Below are 20,831 nucleotides of genomic sequence, written 5' to 3' on the forward strand. Positions count from 1 at the left end.
CTTCATTTTTGTCTTAAAAGGGAACCTTAAATTGAGAAGATATATATTTCATTATTTCTATTATAAATTTTATTACGGTGGTATTTTATTATATATCCTAATATAAAAAATATATTTATTCTATAGCTCTATACAATTGATAAAATAAAATATGAAAAAATAATATTTATATTAAACACAATATTTATATTAAACGCATCTTCATTTTTGTCTTAAAAGGGAACCTTAAATTGAGAAGATATATATTTCATTATTTCTATTATAAATTTTATTACGGTGGTATTTTATTATATATCCTAATATAAAAAATATATTTATTCTATAGCTCTATACAATTGATAAAATAAAATATGAAAAAATAATATTTATATTAAACACAATATTTATATTAAACGCATCTTCATTTTTGTCTTAAAAGGGAACCTTAAATTGAGAAGATATATATTTCATTATTTCTATTATAAATTTTATTACGGTGGTATTTTATTATATATCCTAATATAAAAAATATATTTATTCTATAGCTCTATACAATTGATAAAATAAAATATGAAAAAATAATATTTATATTAAACACAATATTTATATTAAACGCATCTTCATTTTTGTCTTAAAAGGGAACCTTAAATTGAGAAGATATATATTTCATTATTTCTATTATAAATTTTATTACGGTGGTATTTTATTATATATCCTAATATAAAAAATATATTTATTCTATAGCTCTATACAATTGATAAAATAAAATATGAAAAAATAATATTTATATTAAACACAATATTTATATTAAACGCATCTTTATTTTTGTCTTAAAAGGGAACCTTAAATTGAGAAGATATATATTTCATTATTTCTATTATAAATTTTATTACGGTGGATTATAAATTTCAATTATAGAAATGTAGTTTTAGTATTGTTGGTATAGACAAATTATACATATTGTAGTTACAGACATTTTATACATATTGGGAAAAGGAATCGCACCGACCGATGAAACCCCCTCCCCCAATCTAACTTTACCCACCTAAATTTTGAGGTATGAGAACTGGGAAGAAGGGTATTTTGAAATATCATATTATTGCCCTAACGAAATCGGTATCATCCACACCGATAGACAAATCGTTATGATCCACCGCCGATAACTGTAAGTAGGCTTCATCCATGGGTTAAATTTCTTAGATTTTCTTCTTCTCTGTCGATTTGTTATATGTATGCCATTAACCTAAGTCGATTACATGTATATGCTCCATATTCATTTGTTTTCTTCTTCTATCTTTTCATTAGTTCTATGTATCGAATTTATTGAAGATTTGGACTGAATAAAAATCATGAGCACATAAGTAATACAATCGGTTATTGAAATGAGTAGCGAATCAAGTTGTGAACGTCATAAAAAGAAGTATAATTGAACGTAATATTAGGTAATTGTTCTTCCTTTTATTTTTTTTGACAGAAAATAGATTAAAATCAAAGGAAACTTACTTGTTTATTTTGCAGGAAAATGGATGGAGAAGGATGGTACATGAGTAGAAGACATATAGAAAGCAAAGGAAAAAAAACGTCGATGTGTTTGGAATAAATTTTTGGCTATTTGGAAAAAATTTCAAGAAGCAAATATTCAATATTTGAAATTTGAATATGCGTTTTTTCAGGTGAGTATTCATATAAAATATTTATTTCGTTAATTAAAACAACAAAAGATATATTTTTATTTATGTTTCCAATCTGCATAATTTTTTTTATTGATTTAATAAAGTTACATACCAAATTGTTAGGTTGTTACGATTTCACCACCTAGAATATGTATATTTGTATTATAATATATTAACTTGTTAGTATTTCATGAACGCAATCAATAACACTTGTGTGCTTTGATAAAGAGCTGCAACATACACATTATTGTACTTTGAGGTTTAACTTATTAAGACATTGTACTTTTAAAATTTTATCTAATTTACACATTTACCCTTTTTTTCTAATTTTAACTAAATCTGCTATCGACATGTAATTCCAGTTTGGGCAATTTTTATCAGTTGGATCTTATTCATATAATTCAACATACACAAAGATTTAGTATGTTGTCTCAGTTAATACATCAGAATACATGACAATAAAAAACGATTGGAAGGTAAATGACCATTCTAACCTCCAATTTATTTAAATATTTTTTTAACAATGTAAATATTGGACCAATAGTGTATTAATTTTTATATTACAAAAATCTCCCATGTCTAAGATCTTAAATAGGGATGATTCATGTAAAACAATTTTATGACACACAAGACCATTCCTTTAAAACTATAGCAATGTTCTTTGAAATAGGGACATTCTCTTTAAAATTTTAAAAAGCAGGGACCAATTTGGTCATTTATCAAAGTAAAATGTTATAATTGGGAATCCATAATCTGTTAACAATTGAAGATAATAATCCACACACGTTATATTTGGATAATTTACAAAGTGCAATGCAGTAATTGGAAGAGAATAAAGTAAGATGTTATAATAAACAAAAAAGAAAGTATATTAGTATTTCTTTCATTTAGTCTAATGACAAAAACTAAATATAGTTTGTTGTTATTTACAACAACTCACAAAAGAAAAAAGCAATACTTTATTAGTATTTACTACAAATCACAAAGGATAAAGAAAGATAAAAAGGATAAATGTGTTTATGTATATGTTTGGCAAATAGCATGCAAGTAAAAAAATGGAAGTATTCATAGTAATATGAAATATGTGTGTATGCATGTGTTTGATAAGTAACTGAACTATATTCATAGTAATAAGAGAAATTATGTTTTTTTTTAAACGGTGATTCACCTTTTTGGAATGTAAATCAATAAAAATAAATGTTAAAATCTAATTTTTGTCTAAAATTTCAACCAAATGCATAATTAAACGAAATGTTGAATGCACAATTCCAATTCTTGGCTGCGAATGGATTACTAACATGTCATGAAATGAAATTTCGAATTCCAAGTCTGTTGGAATCCGCGGTTCCATTACTTACCTGCGGTTTCTAACATCATGAAATGGAATTTCAAATTTCAACATGCACACAGTGAATAACAATCAAAAAAAAATTTAATATCATACCTTAAAGCAATAAGAACAGCCGACTTGAAGATTGCCTGCAACATTTTCTTTATCTCTGAATTTTGGATTCGCTGTGAAGGAAAACAACCGTGAGAATGCATTTAAGATAAATTTATCTTCAAAATTGCGTTTTTTAGGACTTGATATCACTATATATTTGAAAGAATTTGAAAGATACGCTTATCTTTAGAAATAAAATAAAAATTATTTAATTACCATTAATTTGAATTTTGCAGGAATAAGTCAAAATCAACTCCAGAAATGTAGCACTCGTTTTTATTGTTTGAAGGGTACTATCGGGAAAATCAAAATCAACCTGAGACTTTAATGGAGGTAATTGCATCATTTTTGCCAAGATGTCGTCTTTATTATTTAATTATAAATTATAAATTATTTATTTATAAATATAAATTATAAATTATAAATATAATTAAAATTTATATATAATAAATGAATAAAATAAAATATGATATATGTTATTATCCAGGTGATGGCATAAAAATATATTTTACTAGCCAGAAATCAGGTTAAAACCCGTGGAAACCACGGTTAAGGAAAAAAAATTATTTATAACTCAAAATCGTAATGATTAATCAAATATTTACTAAAAATGTATTAACAATATTGAATAATTATATTGTTATATTATAACATCATTTTCTTCGGATAAACCAAAAAAACATAATAATCGAAACAAACAATTAAAAATTAAATTAATACTTAGATTAAAAACTATTCCTACATAAAAGCTTTCATTTCTCATACGTGGGATATGTGGCAAAACAATATCATGATGTATACTCTATTTCTCATTCGAAACAATTAAAATTGCAACATATCACTTGCAGTATAAGAACATCCAAGATTGAGATTGTTTCTATTCGATGTTGTTTGAATACATTCTTTTTACTTTTTTAGTTGTTTAACCCCATCCATCTATTGAACCCCGTGGGCATACTCACTTAATATGAAAAAATCACTAAATATTAGTGTAGATTTGTCACACCAGAAAAATAACATAAAGAGTAGAAATAAGTTACCAATTATATACCATTCCTAAATTCAGAAAGAAAGAAAGAAATTTGATATTAACATGCATATTAAATCAAAAGTAGAAATAAGTAATTGGATCATCCACCTCAACCCACAACCACACTAACATATACACACTAAAACATGAACATAAACACACACACACACACAGTAACATGAACATCCTAAAACACATTTACATAACAGGTCGTGTTTAAAAATAGGGATGGAAAATGATATTATTTAAAAGAAAAAAAATATATTAACAATTATTTTTTTCAAAAGATCAAAATCAGTAAGTTGCTTTGTTGTCTCCGCATGTAACTTGGTGGATTCTTCTTTGTTTATAAGCTGATTTGAGATATAGTGCATGCAATTAGCTGCAAGAAGCATCCAACATTTGAGATCCAAGTGGCGGTCTTTAATTGGATATGTGAGGCACGTAGATAATCATGCAAACCAGAAGATAATGTATGGTGTAAGGGGATGCCAAAACATTTGAACAATAATATTTTGTTTAGTGATATAACTTTTGTAACATAAACAATTCCATGCAACACAGAAACATATATATATATATATATATATATATATATATATATATATATATATATATATATATATATATATATATATATGTAATTTAAATGAGGTTAAAAACATAAAATTGTTATAATAACCTTTGGGTTTAGTTCAAAGATGGTTTGACTCTTTTTTCTTCCACACCCATAACAATTGCTCCTATGCTGGCTTGTCGATTATATAACTATATCCTAAAAAAATCAAAAATCAAAGCAAATCTAACTCCAAAAACCTAAAAAGTAAATAAAAACTTGAATTTTAGAAAAATTAATAATCCATGTGAGTGTTTATACATGTGTCAAATTACATGGCACCAAAACGTAATAACTTATTCCATGTCATTATAATTCAAATCACCAAGTTATGGTAAATAAAAATAATAATCCATGTAAATGTGTTATACCGTTTGTTATGGTATATTGTTGATAGTTGAATACCCTAATAAAAATAATTTAAAAGTACAATGATATAATAAGAAAAAATTAAAGTAAAATGTTGTAATAAGATTAACATATAAAGTACATTGCTAATTCTTACATTTTTCCCTTTATTACTTATTTTACCTGATTGTGTTGTGTTAAACTTAAACCATTGAAACCATGCTTCTAACCAAAAGACTCTTCAAAAAAAGAAGAAATATCATTTATTTTTCTTGCAGAATATTTGTTTTTCATCATGCCACAAACCATATCTGAAAAGCAAGGTTCATTTTATCAGTTATATCATTAATATTTGAATTACAATTTTTTTATTCACAAAAAGTAAATTGAACTTGTAAGACTAAAAACAATGTTGGTGGATTTCCATTACTCGGGCTTTGAACAAAAAATGATGTAGGTACCTTACGGTAAATATATAAGAAATCATTTTCACAAAAAATACTACTACAATAAAGTCAAGATCAATGGCACCTTAAAGCTTCAACTCCTAAAATTTTCTCATGTGGAACAACAAATTCTCTAGGTACCTTATGGTAACATATTAATACATATTATCATTAAAAATGTATATTGCTATTATAGATCATGAAATGGAAATGCATTACTATAATGTTTATATAAAAACCAAAACAATAAACAAATGAACATAATGAAAAAAACTAAAATGAACCATTGTCTAAAAATTTGTCCAATAAACACCAACATTTCCAACCAGTTTTAGTACCAAATCAAGGAACATTATTGTAAACCAAACCAAGATGAAAGTAATTATTTTTTTGTTAAAACAAAAAACAACTCACTTTTCCACTTTTGGAACTAAAAGTAAAATTCCGTCTCCCATTGATAGTCTTTTAGATTTTGTTGAACTCAAATCACCTCCACCATCAACATCATAAACGTCATGGAGGTTGCGCATCAAATCACCTGATATTTTCATTGGACTTGTTGCGGTTGATTTATCAGCTGTTGAGGGAGTAAAACTCTCATCCGTTTGTGATATGACATCCTAAATTAAAAAAACATAAGTTGACAATTGGAATAATTAAATATAAATAAAAGTTAATAGGGGAATATAATATACCTTTTGAACATTCTGAACAACTTCATATGATTCTAGGGGTACTTCATTTAAAGACACTGATTGAACACTCTAGAAAATAAAATTGAAATATGTAAAACGTTATGTATCTAAATAAAAAACAAATAAAAATGTTGAACATCATAACATTATGTACCATAAGTTCTAGTTTACTTTCCAATTCGGAAACAATGGACACATCTTCTGTAAGTCTGACAATGGTGTAGATATTGTTATAGTTGGTGACATTGTAGGATGTAATATCTACAAGAAACGCAAATTTGCGGTTTTTCAAGATGTTCATTTGATTTGGAAATAGTTCCAAACTGTCGCCAGCCTGTAAGAAGGTTGTGTAATATATTAAAACCAATAGTGTTGTTATTAGATAGGAATAATATTAATAAAATATTATACCGCTTCATGTATTTTTTTCAACTCAAATGCACTGATTTCCAACAACCTTTTTGCTTCTCTATCAAAAAGAGTAAATCCGATGGTACCGGTATGATCTTGGACGTTGATAGGAATTATATACCTAAAAAAAATATTAGATTAATACTAATTTTGTTGAAAAATGAAACAATTAAATTAAATAGATATGTGTATACTTTAGAACGGTATGAAAATTTGAACCGTTGCAAGTTGCATTTTTACACTTAACAACAACACTATCTTCCATCTTTCCGGGGGCGGTATAGGAAAGATTGGTTTGGGGCACATTGTTTATCCTTCTTCCACATTTGTAGCACGCATCGTAATACCAAGGTAGATTTTGTCTTATATTGACGATGGTACCAACTAATAGAAATTTCATTTCCTATATCAAATAAAATGTAAAATTAAATTAAAATACAATGTTTAAATTAAATTAAAACATATAAAGTAAAGAAAATATACCTTCAGTGGTTCTGTGATCTCACAAACAGTTTTTAAAGGAAATTCCCCTTTAAAATCATCTATATAAGAAGAAGAGTAGCTTGGGAGTGTAGTTATATTTTTTTCAGACATACCTCCATTATTATCAGCTTTCAATCTGTAATGTTTAAAAATATATGTAAAATTGTATTCATTTAAAAATAATTATAACATAAATAAGTTTAAATCAAAATAAACTAAAAAACTAACTCTTTCTTAAACTCATTAATTTCAACAATGTCAGAATTAATGAACATTTTGGTTACATCAAAATGACTTTGGGCTTGACCAATTCCTGTAAAAACAAATTAGTCAATAAAAGTAGATTGGAAAACATATTAGCCAATAAACTACAATTGATATTCATTTCCTGCAAACAATTGATAGAATATGAAAACTAATATCCATTTTCCTGTTTTCATTTAAATTTAAAGCATATTAGTGTTGTACTGAAGACCATGAGAAGCAATAGTACCAAACAGAATTCAAAAACACACATACAATAAACATATAATTTTATTTAAACATTTATATTTAATTGGTCTATATCAGTATGTGTGTTGATATATATTTATGACCATGGGCAAAAGGGTCATTTTTTTTAATTATTGAGGTGGTAGATATACAATTAAGTAATTAATCAGTTAGGCAGTGAGACACATGCATTAGCTGATTAGAAATCAGAGAAAAAAACAAACAGACATTATAAATTTCATTCTAAAAATGATTTAATTTTTTAATACAATCATAAACTAAAGATACAAATCAGCTATTTGAGAAACATTTATATTTAATTGGTCTATATGAGTGTGTGTGAATATATATTTATGACCATGGGCAAAAGGGTCATTTTTGAAATTATTGAGGTGCTACACATACAATTAAGTAATTAATCAGTTAAGCAGTCACACACATGCATTAGCTGATTACAAATCAGAAAAAAAAAAACAAACATCTGGTACAAAAACACTGTTTATAAATTTTGGTTTTTAATTTCATTATTAATGACATGCTATGGCTAATTACAAATCGGGGAAAAAAGAAACAGAGAATCGCGACATGTAGATGAACAAAATCAATAATTATAAGATCATAACCAAACATCATGACTTAAACCAATAAGAACAGCCGACTTGAAGAGTTGATAACAGTGCGAAATACATTGAAATAGAAACATATATCAGACGACTTGAACATGCACACAGTGAATAAGAATCAAAAAAAAAAAATTAATATCATACCTTAAACCAATAAGAACAGCCGACTTGAAGATTTCTTGCAAAGTTTTCTTTTTCTCCGTAGTTTGGATTAGATGTGAATGAAAATAATCGTGAGAATGTATTTAAGATTAATTGATTAGGTAAATTGCGTTTTTTTAGGAGTTGATATATGATGATATATTTGAAAAAATTAGAAACATACGGTTATCTTTAGAAACAAAATAATGATAATTTAATTTGAATTCATTTAAATTTTGCAGGAAGAAATCAAAAAGAATCGCAGAAATCAAGCAGCCGATTGGGTTTCACAAGGGTAGTATAGGAAATTGACATTAAGTGAAAAGTGTGGGAAAAATTGCTTTGGGGGGCTATGTGAATGCCACGTGACCTATTTTATACTTATTTATTATATTAAGGGATGTTATGCAAATTGACGCGTATCATATTTAACCCAATAAAAAAATGAACACGTTTGTATGTTTAATTATTATCCTTGTTATGTACACATATTGCACACGTTGGTCTCATGTGGCAATAGAGTCACCTTATAAATCTACATATATAACTTTTTATTTTTATTTTAAATATATGTTTACTTTATAAATCAAATTTATATATACGTTTTTTAAAATACATATTTATACTGTATTAATTAATTTAAACTAAAACTTTACATGTACTATTTGAAGGTGTATTATGTTTTGTCGGTAGTCGTGGTACTAGTATTTTATCATAACGGATTTATTGGTTAAAACATTAGGATTTTCTTTTTTTTTGCAGCCCCTTTCTTTTGGATAAATTTACAATTTTGACCATTTGAATAATAGAATTTCTATGTTAGTCCTTAAACCATTTTTCTTGACATTTTAGTATCAAAACTTGTTGAAAATGTATTTTTCAGCTCAAATTTATTTGAAAAACAGTTTTAGTCCCTCAAAATGAAGTTTTCTCAGCTGAACCCTCTATTTTTGCAAGTTTTACACTTTTGGCCCAAAATAGAAATTTTTTGCATCTTTGGTCCCTTTTAAATATGAAAAGTATTTTTAACCCTTGAAATGGACTTGGAGCACTAGTAGTCCCCTGTTTTACAGAAAAGTACATTTTAGCCCCTCTAATTTGAAAATCTCGCAAATTGGGCCTTACTGGTCCGAAATGTTCATTTTTGGCCCATTAGGTTTAAAAATTTCACATTTTAATCCTTCAAGAGAGTATATTTTCAGTAAATACTCTGTTGAAACTATTTTGACTCATTTCAACCATCAAAATTCGTATCTTGTCATTTTGGGCCCTTTAATTTTATATTTTTCACATTTTGAGTCCAAAAAAAATGGGTTTTTAGTCCAAAGATGTTCATATTAACAAACTTGGTTATTTTTCTAGAAATGATTTGTGTGTAATAATGCAACTTATATTAGTTTCATAAAACCTAATGTAAATCTCGGTTTTTAAGGACTTTTTGACTAGATCCAACACCACAATCACATAAGAGCATAAATATAAACATAGAAATCACACAAAACATACATACACTCATTGATCTACACATTTGCTTGTATCCCCCCCCCCCCCCCCCCCCCCCCATAAAACTTGTAAAACCAAAAAATAGGGAGTATGAAGCTCACCTTTGGGTGTGGTTTCGGTTTTGGAGAAGAGATGGAAAGAAATGAGGTGATTTTCGGCCTTAGCAACCTTTCCTTGAAGATCTCGAGTTTAGGAGCTTCTAAGGTGCAAGATCACAAGATTGAATGAATTTAGAAGAGATTTTTATGAAGTGAAGGGAGTTAGATCATAAGTTAGCCATTAACTTACCTTAAATGATGAATCACTTTATGAAGATCCTTAAGCTTCTAGCCAAATTTTTAAGATCTTGGATGGAGAGAGTGGATGATTCTTGAGTAATTTAGAGAGTGTTTTTGTGAGGTGTGTGTGTGTGTGTGCTCTCGGCCGAAACAAGATGGGAGGGGAGGAGTGAGAAGTTTGACAAGATTGTTGCATGGAGATATGTGTGTTGCATGGAAAACCTAAGGACAAAAATGAGGTGTCATGAAATAAGTCAACTCTTCCTTTTCTTTTGGGCTTGTCTTGGGCCGAGAATGGAGAGAGGAGAGAAAGGATTTTTGGGCTTTTTGCCCCTAAGCCCATATTAGAGTTAGGTTGAATGATTGTTGGCCTTATAAAATATAAGTGTGATTTTTATGCTTTATTAGGCTAGATTAGGTTAATTATGGTCCATAATAGTTCATAATATTCAATTCATTTCATTCTAGGCCCAATATGGCCCAAAATGTTGAAATAAATGAAAGTGGATCCAATTAGAGCCCATTTAAGAGTTCTAAGTCCAAGATGGTCAAATTGGAAGCTTATTGGTCCATTGGGCCTAATAAGGAAGTCCTAGACCAAAATGGACCTAAACAAGAACTTCTAGGGTTCCCAATTGCTTGTTGAGTATTTTGTAATGCTTGTATGAAGTGTTTGATGGAAAACTTGTTGTTATAGAATAAGTATCATGCATGCTTTCCTGTCCTAGATTCATAATTCTCACTTAAGTGTTGAAGTTACAAGGCATAAAATTTCTAGTTGTGACACAAACCCTAGAAACGGAGCTCTCGACAAGGAGTAGCGAAGCAACGGTGCAGGTGGGTATAAAAACTATTGGGAGACTAATATGTTTCTCCAAACCGAAGAATTCGATAGGTAATCATACTAATTAACTAATCATATGATCTTCTCCTTTTCTCTTCGTTGTTTAAACCTGAATCCATCATCTTCTTCTGCAATTTCTGAAATACAGTTGGGGCGGATTAGAGGAAACATTTTCCGATTATTGTGATTCAAGTTCACCGGATGGAACTAAGTCGTCGGTGGCCTCCAAGGGAGTATTATTCAAGAGGAGATAATGAAACTAGAGTCTCAAAAATCAGAATCTGGGGTTTACGATTTTGATCAGGACATAGTGTTCATGTCAATGGAAAAGTCAAAGAAGAAAAGGATTCAGCAATCTCCAGATACAAGTGATTCAAGGGCCTTTCCGATTGAAATTATTGAAGTAAGTCAAAGTCTTGAACTGTTTTTACGTACTCTCATGATTTTATCTCAAATTGATGATTGTGTTAAACTGTTAATTAACAGTTAAAAGTGTCATACGTAGGAGAGAAGATAACATTGGTGAGTTTGAAATGCAAGAAAAGAAGAGACATGATGGTCAAGATTTGTGAGGTTTTTGAATCTTTGAAGCTCAATGTTGTCACTGCCAACATCACTGCTTTCCCTAAGACCCTTTTCAAGACACTCTTCATTCAGGTTTGCACTAGAAAACATACACTTAGGTGGTGTGTTCTTGACTGAAAACGAAGAAGAGAAGGAATGCAAGGGTGATTTTTCTTTTGTATTAAATATTGATTGTGAATCGATGCAGAAAAGAATAGAGAATGGAAGAGTGTTTAGGTAGATGATTCAATAGATGATATTGGTGAGATTCCAATTTTATTGGAATGGAATCACGAATTCCAATTCTATTGGAATGGAAAGACGAATTCCAATTCTGTTGGAATCACAGATGTTAATGCTTGAAGAACAGACCACAAAATTGAAACGGACCACATTATTCTTTTAGAATGTATTAGTCGTTGTTAGATTTTGATGTTTTCTTTCCCGTTTTGATTGTTTTTAGTTTTATTCCTTAATAGTAAATGTAATTCTTAACAATTGTTACCCATATTCTATAAGAAATAATGTGTTTTTTGTTTTTATTCTTCAATTGATTATTCAAGGATTTGTTATTCTACAAGAAGTTTTTAAATTCATGATCAAGAAATAGGTTCAAGAATATTTTTATTATTTATGGTTCAAGAATATTTTTATTTTTGAATATATTCATAAACATATTCTGTTAGAATGTTCGAATTAAAAAAATTATAATACGTAAAATCGGATTTTTAAAATTAATAGAATCTATGATCCTTTATAAAAATGCAATTTTCCTTTATTAAATCTATATTAATTGACTACATTACCCTTGTAATTAATTAAGATGATATTTTCAATTATATTTAATTCAATAATATATATTAATCACTTTCTTAAAATAATTAAATTTGATTGGCCCACATTTATGCATACAATAACACAATAATTACTTTAAATAGAATAACCTAGGCATATATATATATATATATATATATATATATATATATATATATATATATATATATATATATATATATATATATATATAAGCTTAGGTACCCAAATTTACCCTTAATGATATATATACATTGTAGTTGTCAATATACCCTTAATGATATATAAGCTTAGGTACCCAAATTTACCATATTAAGTCGTTTGTATCATATATATACATTGTAGTTGTCAAATATTCTTCTAACTCAACTTCTAACTTGATTTACTTTCAAGATTTTTATAAATTTCATATTTATCTTCCTGTTACATATAGGTGTTCGACAAAAGATGAGATGTAAGGGGAAGATAATAATGAAAATTTGAAAATCTTGAAGGTAAATCAAGTTAGGGATCGAAGCTTAAGAACATTATAATGAATATATCAAACAAAACGACGTATTATGGTGGGTTTAGATACTTAAGCTTTTATACCTTTAAGGGTATATTCACTTTTCGCTATTTATATATATATATATATATATATATATATATCATTGACTTTATTATTATTATTATTATTATTATTATTAGTAGTAGTAGTACTCTACATTTCATGCATTTTTTAATTTGATTTTGTTTATTATTATCAAAATAGAAAATTTGTTTTGTTTAATGTTTTATGTTATTATTTATTGACCATGTCTTTATAATAATGTAATTTAACATATAAAAAAATAACACAAAGAAGATAAATAAAATATTAACTTATTACACAAATATAAATGGATGAAACATTGATAAAAATAAACATCAAAAATTATGATAAAAAAATCAAAAGGTATAAAAAATATTGTGACCAAGTCTAGGTTAGGGTGAATATTTGGACCTTCACTTGAACATGTCTGGTCCAAGGTCCACCAATTTCTGCAAAATAGGTCCGGACTTGAACTTTGTAATCGCCCTAAGAACTATTCGCCGAAAGGAACTATTCGACACTGTTGTATCGCGCGGGTACCTCAGTAATATATATATATATATATATATATACACACACACACACACACACCAAACCGAGCGGTATCAGGTGATGTTCTCCCTCTTTAAGTTCGAGGGTTCAAATCCCGTGGTAAATATATGTGATATTAGGTGTTAGTTTAGTAGTAGATTATATAATATTTGTATTTTCCGGTTATATATATTATTTAAAATAAAAATGAGATGGAAGAAGGGTGACTTTTGATTTTATTGTGTAGACAGGAGACAATTTAATAATTTTAATTCTCTTTATAAATATTAGTTAGATATTTAGAAGAAAAAAAAATTAAAGGCCGACTTGTTTTCCGTGTGGGACGATTTGATTGGAACGTGGACGGTCTTTTCGAGGCTTTATTTTTCTTAAATGTTTTGGTCAACGTCAACCGACTCTATTCGTCAATTTTAGTTCTGAATGTCTCGAAAGAAAATCATTTACATATTCAACAAATATCTTTCCTGCTGTTCTGTTCTTTCTTATCTGCGTGTCAACACTCCAATCATCTTCTCAATATTTAATAATATCTAGTATGTCTCTTATTCCGGAATTCAACCACCTTAAAATTCCACTTGAAGCCATCAAATTAGCCACAGAAAACTTTTCCGACTGTAACGTCATCGGTCATGGTGGATTTGGGAGGGTGTACAAGGGTCAACTCCCAGTCATCCCCGCCTCTTCCACCAGGCCATCCACCACCGTCGCTGTAAAAAGGTTAGATGTGAAGTGCGGGCAGGGAGAAAAAGAGTTTTTGATGGAGATCGTGATGCTCTCAAGTTACAAACACGAGAATCTCGTCTCTCTTGTTGGATTCTGTGATGAAGGTGATGAAAAGATCATTGTGTATAATCATGAGATTCATGGAAGCCTCGATAATCACTTAGCCACTGATCATCTTACATGGGCGCAAAGGATTCATATATGTCTTGGTGCTGCTCGAGGACTATATTACCTGCATAACGATGTAGGAGAGGGGCACAGGGTGCTACATCGCGACATAAAGAGCTCAAATGTTTTGTTGGATGAGAATTGGAATGCAAAGATTTCTGATTTTGGGTTGTCTAAAATAGGCCCCACAAACCAGGAGTTTACTTTTCTTGTCACCAATGCAGTTGGGACATTAGGGTACGTTGATCCATTATATGTATCAACAGGAGTACTTACAAAAGAATCTGATGTGTATTCTTTTGGTGTGATATTGTTTGAAGTGTTATGTGGAAGGCCAGCAATGATTAGAAAATATGATGATGAACGTAGGTTCTTATCTCACTTGGTCACACTTCGTTATAAAGAAAGAAACATAGATGAAATCATTTTTCCTGAAATACGGAAACAAGCAAAACCAAATTCATTGCAAACATTCAGAAAGATTGCTTATCAGTGCCTCAGTATGGATCGGAAACAACGTCCAACAATGGCAGTGGTTATCAAACAACTACAAATCTCGTTGGAATTTCAAATCGTAAGTTATTGTTCCCTGAAATTTAGGTTGAAGATATTTTCTAAGAAAGAAAATGTGAATGTTATAATTTTGTAGAATTTTGAAGTATGATGTTGTAATGAATGAACATTGAGGCATTGTTAAGTATAATCGTAAGTTGTTGTTCTTGGAAAATTAGGTTAAAGATTTGTCATAAGAAATTTTAAAAGTATAATGTTATGATTTTATAGATTTCATTATACAATGCCTCGATTAGAAAAAGATTAGAAGTATAGTTTGTAAGAGAAAGAAATAAAATTATGATGCTATTATACACATATAAATGAAAGTAGGTTGCCATTTTTTTGCATTTTGGATTATTCTCTTTAACTTTTTACTCATTTAGCTTGTTTAGGCATGATTATGTTTAAGCTTATACTATCATCTCCCCCTATATTATAATTAATAGCCATGAGAATTTCTTTTGGCATTAAGTTGCAATCATTTCATTTATAGTTTTATGCATAAAATATTTATTTATTTCTTTTTCTTGCAGGGTCAGCAACGATTTTCACAAGCTGAAAGAGACCATAGAGAAAAGAATAACTTGATGCATCGTACTTCCAAAGTATTTTTTTCTGTAATGAAAAATCTCTTTTTGTTCTCTAATAGGGTGAATAGTGATAGATCTAATGATCGAGGTAATTCATACTTAGAAGGTAACAAACACAATTATGAAAGCATTAAATGCAAGATATTTAAAATAGCAATGCACTTTCATATATTTGTGTATTACAACATCCTAAATTCATCTTTCCAATACAACATTGTGATTTCAAAGTTTTCATATTAAGGTATTGTACTTAGGAAAATTTACCAAATTTATGGCATTGTACCTTTATGTTCTTTTTTTTTTTTTTTTTTAATTTTTTAATTTTTTTATTCTAGCAGTGAGAATTGCTTTGAAGTTGGATGACATTGCTATAGTTGGATGTATTTTTTAAACCACATTGCTATAATAGGAAGAATTGAAAATATGATGCTATAATAAACATATCAATGAAAGTGCATTGCTATTTCTTGCATTAAAACCTTGATGAAATTACTATATATATATATATATATATATATATATATATATATATATATATATATGTTTTCCAATAGAAGATAGCCCGGGAATAAAAGAGTTCCAAATAATTGGGGATGCTAAACCTGGAGGTAAACTTCTAGTGTGTGGATTTCCATTGCATGGGACCTCACAATGCATGTTTCAGGTATATATAAGTTTCAAGAATTTGAATATAAAATATAACGTTAACCATGAAGAGATTGATATTTGTATATATTTATAATGTATTTGCATGTATTTCAGTGGGTTCATTACCATCGAGATGTTACTTTGGAGTACATTGAGGGTAAGTATATAAAACTAGTTTTATTTGACAAAATGCAAAAAATAGTAAAGGAAAATAGGAGAGATGGACCCATATATGTATTATTCATATTTATTACACTAAGTGTGTATTTTCCTAAAGGCTAAACGCATGAAATAGCAACATATTTGCATTTATTCTATTACATTATTGTACTCCGAAGAATCTATGCAAGTGTAGCATTGTACTTTCAATTATTTTCTTATTAAGGTATTATACTTTAAAAAAATATACTCAATTTTTTTGCTATTGCATTTAAACTATTTTTGAAAGTGTAAGAAATTTCTAATGCACACCCATTGACGCATGATTGGTAATTCATTGCTCAATTCTCATGTAATATAGTATCTTACTTTTCCATTACAACATTGTACATATAAAAATCTACCTAATTGTAGCTTTGAAAATTGCGTTGTATATGTATGACATTGTTATAATTCGTTACAAATTTTAAAGTACAATGTTTCAACTTTTAATAGAAAGAAATGAAAGTAGGACGCTATCATACGAAACAATGAAATTACATTTCTGCTTCTTGCATTTAATCCTTTTTCTTAAAGGGTAAAAAGGTAATTCATTCCAAATTCTCAGGAGCCACAAGTCCAGAGTATATAGTTACAGCTGATGATGTTGATAAACTTATTGCTGTTGAATGCATACCAATGGATGATCATGGTCGTCAGGTAAAAAAATATTCAAATCTATAATTTTTAAATTCAAAATCTATTCCAACTTTTAATTTTTTTTAGCTGGATATATAATATGATATAAAATAGTTAAAGAATAATAAATTATTTTCAATGGCACAAAACTAAATGAAAAAGTAACCTTCTATTAAGTTGATATAATCATCAAGTTTTCTTTTTAATTAGATATTTCAATCAACATACAACGTTATATATGTGATATGGTAATTTAAGTTGTTAATTCTTTATATTTTAATATACAATCGTACTTTTTTATTTTGGAGTTTTGGGTTGAGCTTGAGCCCCAATACATTTTTGCTGATTCTGTTTTAATTTTTATAAATAATAATACAATACATATTATTAAAAAACTATATTTTCAATATGATAATCTAAAATTTTGAGAAACTTTGTTGTTGTCAGGGGGAAATAGTCCGACTTTTTGCCAATGAGCAAAACAAGATAATCTGTGGTAAGTTAACCTTGTTAACAAGGTTAAATTGGTAATCTTCATGAATAATTTATTAAAAAGGGAGTTTTTAATCTTTTGAAATATGATAATTCACAGATCCAGAAATGCAAGAAGAGATAGACAAATATATGGCAGCTGGTCAAGCATCATTTAGTATTTTGCTTCTGGTAAATTAATTTTCTTTTTTCTTATTGACATTAACCCCTCACTTTTTACAAATTTGCCCTCATTTCAGTTTTGAACTTAATTCAAGAAATAACGTGCTTTTATTTATTTGTGTTATCATAATATCTAAATTCCTGCTTTCATTTATTTCCATTACAATATTGTACTTTCACATTTTTTGTTATCAAGGAGTATTATTGTACGTCAAAAATTCAACAGAATCATAGCATTCTACTTCCATTTTTTTTTTATTTTTTATTTCTCATTAGGGGATTATACTTTCTAAAATCTACCCAATTTTAGCATTGAAAAATGTTTTGTATATTTATTGCATTGCTATAATTGGTAATTTTTTCAAACTACAATGTTTTGTTAGGAAGAAATGAAAGTATTTTTTGCATTTAACCCATAATATTTTTCCTAACCTTGTTTTCTTAAATACTTTTTATAAATCATTTATCCATATACTTTTTGAACTAGAACGTTTGTAAGACAATTCTGAGTTTCTGACTTGCGAAATTGGAATGATATGACCAATTTACGCTTAAAATTTATTTTGTTAAGGCTCATAAAACTTGAGACTTTTTTGCAGATGGATTCTTCCGAGAATCGGGAGCAAACAACTTTCACTTTAAGGCGATCAAACTACCAAGTAAAGATCAATCGGACACAAGAAATTTTCATCCAAGGGGAATATACCAATGATGTATCGGTATGTGAAATAAAACATTCATTTTTTTTTTTTTATGTGAAATTAAATATCCTCCTACAATTTCTTTCTACATATCCTACTACCCATCTTAAATGATGACATGTGTTATATTTAATGAAAATAATAATATTTTAATACATTTGTCTGACACATGTCACAATTTAGGATGTGTAGGAGGATATGTAGGAGGATATTTAATTTTTCTTTTTTTTATATAGACATGAATATGAGTTTGATTTGGCATATAAATTTAGGGATGTATTTTAATATTGACTTCCTAAACATATTTGGTTTCAATTGCAACTTGCAAGCAAATCATCCTTTCTTGAAGGGAAATTGAATAAGCGATTTTGATGGCATTTAAATTTTTAACTTGTTGAAAAAAATACATTTACAAATTTAATAATTGAATTTTTGGATACCTACTTAATTATTAGTCGAATGACTAAAATACCCTTCAACAATGAAAAAAATAGGAAATCTTGATTTTTTGTAACTTTTTGGAAAGTTTCTAAAAATAGAGATTGTTGGACTTCTCATGGGAAAGATGGAGTATTAAATTTTAAAACTTGTGATCGAAGCAAATTAAAAATTGCACATTTTTGTCTCACCCAAAAAGGTGGAAAACAGGGGATCGAGACTCAATCTTAATTTCTTGTTTGTGCAAAGGACGTAAATGCCCCTATCAGCCATTATCATTGAAAAAAAATCCTTAAAAAGCTTCTTTATAATTTTGATAATGGTCATCTCTTTCTTATAATGATTTTGTAGATAAAGATCCCTTCAGGTCTTCCTACACAATTTGTGTTGACATATTCGGATGGTTCTTCACATCCTTTTAATACTTTCCAGGATGCTCGGTAAAATATTTACCTCTTGTTCTTATTTACTTAGTGAGTTAGTTTTTTTTACATATTACAAAGATATAGTACTCTTTGACTTTTCAGGTCAAACAAACTTCTTTTGAGATTCAAAATTGATGTCATTTTTTATAGTTTCAAGGCAGAATTCATGCCTGTACTAATCCTTATGACAACTACTACAAATAAAGAATATGTTGATGCAAGTTTGTGACAGATGCATGTCAAAATTTGAATTTGGAAGTATTGTTACATACATTTTGACCTCAAAAGTCAAACTGTACTATCTTTTCGCTTCAACTTTAATACTTGGTCTTGCTAAATTCAACGATTTGTTGGGTGATTTGGTTAATGGACCAATCTTTTTGTTGTCAACAAGATATCATTCTATTGTATTTTTTGGGGCTAAATGCAAGAAATAGTAACGTACTTACATTTATTTTTATATTACCACATCCTACTTTCATTTCTTTCTATTATAGTGTTATACTTTCAGCTTATATCTTATTAAGTATTGTACTTTTAAACCCGAATATAACATTGTACTTTTTTTTCCTTATTACGGCATTGTACTTTGAGAAATCTATTCAACTATAGCATTGAAAAGCGTTTTGTATTTAGATGACATTGTTATATTGAGTATATTTTTTCAAAGTACAAAACTATAATAGCAAGAAATGAAAGTAAAATGTTATAATACATTAATCAATAACAGGTACATTGCTATTTCTTGTATTTAACTCTTTCAATTTTCAGAATGCGAGATACACTGGTGCTCACAATGAGAATGTTCCAAAGAAAGGTATCTTTCAAGTCCTTATCATTCTAAAATTTTTGCCCAATTTTGACAATTTCTATATGGTTCTATATTGAGTTTTCAAAAAGGGAAATTTATTTAACACATTTTTTTTTTTTTTTTTCCTGAAATAGGTATTGGATGAAAGAAGGAATGCAACATGAAACTTTTATTCTTCGATATAGACACAAGTATTATATATTCTTTGTAGAAATGAAGTAAAGAACAAGAAGACACTTTTAGAAGGTTTTGCGGTTTAGATTGTAATCAATGAGTGAGAGTGAAAACAATGGTGTATTGATCTAAAAGTTAATAAAATACTTACTTTTGGCGTTATTATTGACAAACCGACCAAATATTTGTTGGTGATTTTAGTGTCACCATGTCATTTTAAGTAACTAGAACTAACATATGAGCTAAGGGCTTCATAATTTATATTCTAATATATGTACGAGGTTGTGAGGAGTGCACGTATGTATAAGATCGAGTCAGAAGCCGGTTCAACGACTAGTCGGGAGTCCGCGAGCAGCGCCCTCGGGTCCGGGGTTTCCAAAGCGGTAGCGCCCCTTTGGCAGGGTCTACGGGCAGCGCCTCTAGCGGGATCCAAGGGGTAGAGCCCCTGGCTGGGGTCCCGCTTGATCCCAAAACCTCATCGAATTTTGCATGTGGGAACATAATGGAAAACTCAATTTTTTGAGGGTGATTATGGTAAAACTAACGAAACTCGTTAGTTTTGGTAACCCTAATCCGGTTTAATATTACTTGCTTCCAA

The 20,831-nt window shown here is 28.7% G+C and overlaps 2 protein-coding genes, 1 long non-coding RNA gene and 1 pseudogene across 8 annotated transcripts; 3 read left to right on the top strand and 1 right to left on the bottom strand.

Annotated features, from left to right (window-relative positions):
* Positions 1-945: 945 nt before the first annotated feature.
* Positions 946-8,847, top strand: LOC145040636 (uncharacterized). The gene is made up of 5 exons (XR_013679901.1): positions 946-1,144; positions 1,285-1,421; positions 1,498-1,652; positions 3,333-3,429; positions 8,624-8,847. It is a non-coding gene; the product is annotated as an uncharacterized LOC145040636 (long non-coding RNA).
* Positions 5,844-7,292, bottom strand: LOC145040629 (uncharacterized). The gene is made up of 6 exons (XM_078988538.1): positions 7,126-7,292; positions 6,837-7,045; positions 6,643-6,763; positions 6,386-6,565; positions 6,232-6,300; positions 5,844-6,156 (listed from the first exon to the last, which is right to left on the bottom strand). Exons 1-6 carry the CDS (start codon positions 7,234-7,236, stop codon positions 5,947-5,949), a joined length of 900 nt encoding a protein of 299 aa, XP_078844664.1. The 5' UTR covers positions 7,237-7,292; the 3' UTR covers positions 5,844-5,946.
* A 2,026-nt stretch (positions 8,848-10,873) lies between the features above and the next one.
* On the top strand, positions 10,874-12,120 carry LOC145009214 (transcription factor bHLH27-like; annotated as a pseudogene). The gene is made up of 4 exons (XR_013663797.1): positions 10,874-10,883; positions 11,000-11,057; positions 11,155-11,409; positions 11,493-12,120. The product of XR_013663797.1 is annotated as a transcription factor bHLH27-like (transcript).
* A 1,802-nt stretch (positions 12,121-13,922) lies between these two features.
* On the top strand, positions 13,923-20,395 carry LOC145040643 (putative serine/threonine-protein kinase PBL18). 5 transcript variants are annotated; one of them, XM_078988569.1, is made up of 12 exons: positions 14,500-14,637; positions 14,721-14,974; positions 15,489-15,651; positions 16,100-16,209; positions 16,308-16,350; positions 16,960-17,051; positions 17,478-17,526; positions 17,623-17,693; positions 18,284-18,403; positions 19,175-19,263; positions 20,020-20,065; positions 20,194-20,395. In XM_078988569.1, the coding sequence occupies exons 2-12, from the start codon at positions 14,741-14,743 to the stop codon at positions 20,221-20,223; spliced, it is 1,047 nt and encodes a 348-aa protein (XP_078844695.1). In that variant the 5' UTR covers positions 14,500-14,637; positions 14,721-14,740; the 3' UTR covers positions 20,224-20,395. The 5 variants fall into 5 exon arrangements, with proteins under 5 accessions (XP_078844677.1, XP_078844682.1, XP_078844688.1 ...); XM_078988551.1 differs by having other exon boundaries at positions 13,923-14,974; XM_078988556.1 differs by having other exon boundaries at positions 13,923-14,974; positions 16,103-16,209.
* Positions 20,396-20,831: the final 436 nt, after the last annotated feature.

Source organism: Lactuca saligna, chromosome 1, assembly GCF_052625555.1.
Source record: "Lactuca saligna cultivar CGN05327 chromosome 1, ASM5262555v1, whole genome shotgun sequence".
Taxonomy (NCBI): domain Eukaryota; kingdom Viridiplantae; phylum Streptophyta; class Magnoliopsida; order Asterales; family Asteraceae; genus Lactuca; species Lactuca saligna.